A 7,060-nucleotide genomic window follows, 5' to 3' on the forward strand; every position below is an offset into this window, starting at 1 on the left:
AAAAAAAAAAAAAAAAAAACAGACATTTACTAGATACCTACTATGCACCTGTCTGCATAAAAATATAACTTAAACAGAGCACTCTTTCAGAAAAGATATGGTATGACCTCAAGTGACAGAGTTCACCAAATAAAATGATTTACTTCCTCCCTATTCTAGGCAAATTTAGCAATACTCACTAAAGCACTAGATGTGAGCTCCATTTCAGTACAATTAATCCTCAAGCTTGTCTGAATTTAAACACGGTTTCAACCTTAAAAATAGCAGCTTGGCTTGATAACTTAAACAGAAACCCATTTTAAAATGTCCTACTTCCTCTCCTGATCAACCTACTAATAACAACTGAGAAGCTAAAATCACTATTTTAGTGTTCTTCCTCCTTGCCTTAGTTCTGCTCAAACTTTCATAAAAGCTGCTGCTATCAAGAACTTTACCAAAACAGAAGGGACAAAAAATGCAGTAAGGCCTTTACAATCCAGCAAACACAGGTCATCAGAGCTGCTAAATATCCTCCCATTTCCTTAAAGATTACAGACGTTGGAGAACAAGGGAAAACTAAGACTCCTGAACGCAAAAAAAACTAAGAATAAACCAGGTGATCAGCAACAGCTACTGAACCACCTCACTTGTTCCAGGAAACTCTTGGCACTTCATTCCTTCAAAAAAGGCCAAAGTTTTAAGTTATCACAAAAAGCAATAGCTGACTCAAAAACAAATAAAAGTGATCATTTTAGTCCCTATTTTGCCCACAGCCCAGACACCCCTTAATGCAAATTAACACATAATAGAGAAAATCCCCTTCCAATAATACAATTATAACATCTCCCTGGCAAAAATACTTGTTTAGGCCCTTATAACACTGTTCATCTGGGAACAACACACCCAATTAAAAAAAAAAAAAAAAAAAAACCATAAACTAATATCTTCAGACCATAGACAGTCATGGATCTGGCCCAGTTGGTTTCCAGGAAATAAGCTTGGGTCTTAGTGAAAAACACTGATCAGGAAGAGTCCCACAGGGCTGTTGTACTGAAGAAAGGTTGGAGGACACCTGCCTCAAAAGGCTCTAATGTTTGTTCTTGCATTCCTAAATTCTTCTGCACTGTCAAAGTTCCATCACTTCCCAAAAAGCACAGATCTCCAGCATCATATCCCAGGAAATAAGACAAACTCCCTCATACAAATTTGAACAAACCCCAGCAGCAAGTGCTATTGTTTATAAACAGACTGCACTGAAAGAAGGGGAAGGAAATCATATTTTCCTTGTATGTCACTCTTAAGATCTACAGATTTATGAAAGTAAGAAAAAAGTTGGGGAATCAAAGTCCTAGTTAAACTTATTGACATGGGTCAACTTTCATCAATAACAACTACAATGCTGAACTCTTAAGAAGTACTACTGATGTATAAAGCAGGTAAGCACATTTCTGTATGTGAATTATAGTTTCACAATGCACAATAACAGTATTAAAAAAAAGGCAACTGGGAGCAGTGGATCACACCTATAATCCCAGCACTTTGGAAGGCTGAGGCAGGAGAATAGCTTAAGGCCAAGAATTCAAAACCAATCGGTCAACGTAGCAAGACCCTATCTCTACAAAAGAAAAATTTTTAAATTGGCAGGGCACAGTAGCATTCACACATGCAGTCCTAGCTACTCAGAAGGCTGAGGTGGGAAAATGGCTTTGGCCCAAAAATTCAAGACCACTGCAGTTAGCTGTGATTGTATCACTGTACTCCAGCCTGGATGACAGAGCAAGACCCTGTCCCAAAGAAAAAAAAAGAAGGTATACAAGTTCTCACCCTCTAATGGCTTTCAAATGCTTATTTAAAGGCATTCTCACTTGAAAAATGTTACATAGGCAAAAAGATAAAATTTTAACTTCACTTTCACGTTTTCCATTAGTGTCTCAATTTCCATATTTTAAGAGTTAATATTAATCTCTTTGGTCATATGCTACACTAATTATTCAAAGAGTGATCATTTGTTATATAAAACCTGACTCATTAATTTAATTCTCCAGATCCAAACATAAGACATTAATAAGATAACCCTATTATACACACCACAGACAGTAAGCAACTTGTGAAATCTGCTTGTAAGAAGTAATACCTAATTTCAGGGAGACCTTAGTTTCTCCCTTCCATCTGCTCAGATTCTTCCAAGTTATCATAAAGCATTTTCAGGACATTAGGCCAGGACCAACCTCTTATTCACAGTGGAATTTTTATTAATTTTTTTAGCTAAGATTTATTAACTCTGAAATATACACACAAGTTACAATAGATTAAGCCCCCTGTTGCCTCTAGTCCTCCAAGGAATTCCTCCCAGAAGCAGAAGCAATGCTTCGGAGGGTTTCAAGACAGACCTCCAAAGAATATCTCAAAGGCAGACAGCTGTTCCAGGGTGGGAGAAACTGGAGCACCCTGAGCCAGCCCACTCTTGCCCCAGAGTCCAGTCAAGTGGTGGAAAACACAGAGCTGCAAGAGAAGAGAAAAAGAACAACAAAGCCTCCTCTCTGAAAAGCCACAAATAGATTGCTCTCAATCTAGAACGGTCTTTAAAAATACCTTGTTTACAAGGTGGACCTTAAAGCCTAGTAAAGTTTCCATATCAACTGAAAACAACTAAAATGGACAATTTAGAGGGACTCAATACCCATCTAAATAAGTCATTCTGCTAGACACCAAAAATGACATATACTGACCAACCAGCTTGGCAACTCAAGAATTCAGTACCCAAGCTTGTCAAAGAAATAAATTGCAACTTCCTTTTGCTGTGTTTGGTGTTATCAAATTAAGAATAAGTTAGAAGTAGTGAAGAAAAATAAAAGAATCAACTCAAGTTCTGGATGCTGGACTGCATAATGGTTTTCATTATAATATTTAGCTCTGAAATGAGCTCAAAGACATTCTGGGAAGGTATAAATCTCAAGTATTAAATGTTGCAGAAAAAAAAAAAAAACATTCATTATGGCTTCAGAATAAAAGTTCCTTAAAGAAAAGTCATAAGCTAAGGTACCAGAGAGCAACATGCCCTATATTAGGGGTATCCAATCCCAGGACTGTGGACTTGTTAGGAACCAGGCCACATAGCAGGAGGTGAGTGGCGTAGCAGGCCAGCAAGCATTACTGCCTGAGCTCCACCTCCTGTCAGATCAGCAGCAGCATGAGATTCTCACAGGAGCACAACCCTTATTATGAACTGCCCATGTGAGGGATCTAGGTCACATGGTCCTTATGAGAATCTAATGCCTGATCATCTAAGGTGGAAGAGTTTCATACCCAAACCATCCCCCAAAACCCCATACTCCCCCCAACCCCACCCCCATCTGTGGAAAAACTGTCTTCCATGAAACCAGTCCCTGGTACCATAAAGGTTGAGGACAACTGCTCTATATTTTACATCAGGTCTTTCCATAAGCAGACAGCAGCCTAAACAGTAGGCAACAGATTCCTAAGAGACAAGACAACATAGTGGCTGAGAGCCTGGTCGCCAAATGATACCTGTTCAAATCTCAGCTTACAGCTATGTGACCTTAGGCAAACTAATCTCTCCGTGACTCAGTTCCCTCACCCACTGTGTGGTGGTTATGGGAATTAAGATTACCACGTAAAATATGAAGGCTAATATGACACACATAATAGTTAAGCTTACATAGGGCTCTTATAATGTCTATCTGCTTGGGGATTCGGTGGCCCTCCAAGCACTAAAACAAAGAATACCTTCTTTCTGCAGTGAAAATCCAGTACAGAAAATCTGAGAAGGGCAATCTTAAATAAAAAATGTTCCACCTCCCAGTACAATACCAACAGCCTTCTCTTCCAGCAGCCCCTGTTACCTTTCATCAAACGCTTTACACTTAGGCAGAGCTTCAGCCTCTCATTGAGGACTAAGGATGGATATTGCAATATTGAAATTAACTTTGCCTAAGATTTCCCAGTAACTGAATGAGTCACTCGTGTCTTTAGAAACAGAAAATGTCAAGGTTGCCAGAAAACCCCGGTCCAGATGTTTGCATAAATCATTTTCAAGTGATCAAGCCAAAGCCAAAGGACATTATTTAAGGTAACACTAAGTAGAATATATCACTTTTTATCATTTTCCTGTAATGAAGAAAATTCTGAAAATGAGGTTACTGGAGAGGAAAAAAAATCACAGTAATTTCAACCAAAAATTACACAACATAATCAAAGCTTAAAACTCCTTACCTTTTTCCAACCTCATCAAGAAGTACAAGCTCTGAGCTCAAGATTTAAAGATGCCCATAGCGTTTGTTTCTATTTTCTCTGTCATATTTCCTAAGGGAAGCAGAGGCTTTTAAAATTTTGATACATTCTCTGCAGCAAGATTTTTAATACCTCTCACCAACAAAACATGTTGAGTGCTCTGTATTGACGATAGCATCCATAAAAGGGTCTTTTTTCACTTTCAAAATAATTCCAGTAAAGTTTTTACTTTAATCTCAAATTCTAGCCATTTGCTCTAGCTTAATAGAATAAAATGGCAAGGATATTCTTTGGTCATTTACACTGTCACAAAAGATAAAAAATCTTATGTCAACTTCACGGTCTGGCTTCTCTTTCTCGTAAGTATAGTAGGAATAGTTAGATCGCCCTGTCAGGGTTTGAGTTCTTAAGTTTCATTTGTTACAGAGCACACTACACAATACTCAGTTTCACTGAAATTTCTTAAGTGCACAGGTTATTGGCAAATAACTTGCAACTGAAGTCCCACATGCCGCGAGGTGGGTACCCTTCCAAAGGGAACAGACTGTGTCCGTTTTGCTTATTTTTGGTAACTTTAAATAAGACTTTGGATGGTTCGTCTTCTCAACTCATTTACCAATTTAACCACTGGGCGCAGGACTGAGCGCCCCACAGCTTTCGGCCGAAGTATAACAAGCGCTTCCCCACTCGGTTCCCCATGTCTGCTACAAACAAACCAGATGTAATAGCTGAAGAATGACGACACTAAAATCAACCCACAGATCCACTTCTAAAAGGGCCGCAACACGAAATAAACTTCTCTCTCTTCAGAGACAGTGGGGAAGGGGGAAAAAAGCCTAGGTGGGGTCGGTTTGGTCCATTTCCGCGACTGGGTGCGCGCAGCGGGGGGGTCTGGGCTACCTTGGGCGGCTTAACCCAGTAAGAACCGAGAACGACCCCACCGCGATACGCGATGCCGGAGCTGGCGGGGGCCGCCTCATACCGCGCCCGTTCCCCCGCCAGCAGGTGCCCGAGGCCACCCCAACAGGCCGGGTGCGAGTGCCGGAACATGGCCACTTCCCCCGGCGCTACGCCGCCGTCGCACGCCGCCCGGCACTTTGTTAACTCAGCGCGCCCGGGCGAGGTGGCTCCCGGGAGGTGGTCATTGACGTCCGAGACCTACACAGCCCCGGCTGGAGACAGCTGGGACCCTCCTCCGGCTCGGCCTCGCCCAGCGCGGGTGTGGGGTCGCGGCGGGAGGGAGAGGTCGGGGAGCAGCTGGTAACCAGGAGCCCGCACGCCTGGCCCCTCCGAGCCCCGCGCCGCCTTCCCAGGTGCTTACCTGAGGAAAGGAGCCCTCGCGGCGCGGGTTCCTGGGGTAGTCTAAGTGACCCCGGTCCAGCATCAGGTAGAGCGAGAAAATCACCACGCAGAAGATCGCACTGCCGAACACGGTGAACTGGCGGCTTAACTTCATTTTCCTCGAGAGACTCGGGGCTAGGACACTGTCCTCAGCCGGAGGAGACAGTGGACTATGGACTCCAGGAAGCAGCCGCCGGAGGCTCCCTTCTCCCGGGCTGCGCGCCCTCCGAGCTCTCGACTGCGGGTGCGAGTCCTGGCCGCGCTCCGCACTTCGTCTCCGGCGACACCACACGCCCTTGGCCTTCGCCCTGGCCTGCCGCCCTCCCCGGGGCCAGGCGTCCCTCTCGAGGCGAGACTCGCTGGCAGCTGGGAAGGGGCTCCCACAAACTTGATCGCAAGCTCAATGCTGACCCCCGGCAGGGCGCACGGGGCAGGCGTAGGAGAGGTCGCTGCCCGCACTTCCTGCCACCGCTGCCCCGACTGAGTCGGCAGGAAAAGTTTTCTCGACGAGGACAGGCGTGTCCTCCTCACCCCAGGGGAGGCGCGGGTTCTGCAGCTCCCGGGCCAGAGCCGCGCAGCTAGGTCAGAGGAGCCGAGGAAGAAGGAACAGGGTCGCGAGAAACCCGGCCCTACAACTTCTAGCCGGGACGGTCGGGCCCGCCCCCGCGGCACCGCCCCCGCCTCCCCCGACTGAGCCCCTTCCTGCCGCCGCCGCCACCGCCGCGGCCGGACCTGTGAGCACCCTGGGCTCCGGGACGCTGGGATCGAGGAGTTTCCTCAGAGCTAGCGTCCGCTCGCCAGCCTCTTCAGCCCCTCGCCGCCCCTACCTTTCCCCTCCCGGACCGGGGCTGCGCTGGGAGGCGCAGGGGGCGGGCGACGGCAGCGCTGGGAGGAGGAAAGGGAGAGCAGGGAGGAAAAGACCGTCCCCGGAGAGAAGCCCGCTCCAGCTGCAGCCGCGAGCCCCCTCCCTTTTTCCCGCCCCACAAACGCGGAGATGGCGGCGGCAGCGGCGAAAGGAAGCGCCGGTTCTCCAGCGCCACTTGGCGCTCCAGCACCACCCGCCACGAGCAGGAGGAGACAGCGGCGGCGCGGCGGCCGCTGGGTCAATAGGCGCCTGCAGCCCCGGAGCCGAGCAGGCGGCGGACCCCGCCCCCTCCCGACGCGCAGAGATGAGGGGGCGGGCCCCCCGGCGCCCAATCACAGTGCGCCGCCCGCGGTGCCCGCCCCGCGCCTGCCTCCCAGTGTCCCAGCGGTAGGAAGACCTCATAAGGCTTTTCTGACCTGGCAGGCAGCTTTCTGGGAGTTGAGACCTTGGGGACATTCAGGCGCCAGCACCCCACGCCCAACAGGGGTTGAGCTTATACCCCACTTCCTTTTGTTGCCCAGGTTTCCTATGCTAGGACACTCGGGCCCGGCGTGCCTGAAAGAGTACTTGGTGAAGGGCTGGAGGAAATGCAAGAGAAGAGGGCTGCACATTCCGTTCTGGCTA

General features: G+C 47.4%; 1 protein-coding gene across 1 annotated transcript in view; it reads right to left on the reverse strand.

Annotated features, from left to right (window-relative positions):
- MAN2A1 (mannosidase alpha class 2A member 1) overlaps positions 1-6,717 on the reverse strand; it is a 170,003-nt gene extending 163,286 nt beyond the window's left edge. Inside the window, exon 1 of the mRNA XM_017527221.2 lies at positions 5,552-6,717. Coding sequence (XP_017382710.1) covers positions 5,552-5,686 — 135 coding nt within the window. The 5' untranslated portion in view covers positions 5,687-6,717. The remainder of the gene's footprint in view (positions 1-5,551) is intronic.
- Positions 6,718-7,060: the final 343 nt, after the last annotated feature.

The sequence above is a fragment of the Cebus imitator genome, unplaced genomic scaffold, assembly GCF_001604975.1.
Source record: "Cebus imitator isolate Cc_AM_T3 unplaced genomic scaffold, Cebus_imitator-1.0 Scaffold46, whole genome shotgun sequence".
Lineage (NCBI taxonomy): Eukaryota > Metazoa > Chordata > Mammalia > Primates > Cebidae > Cebus > Cebus imitator.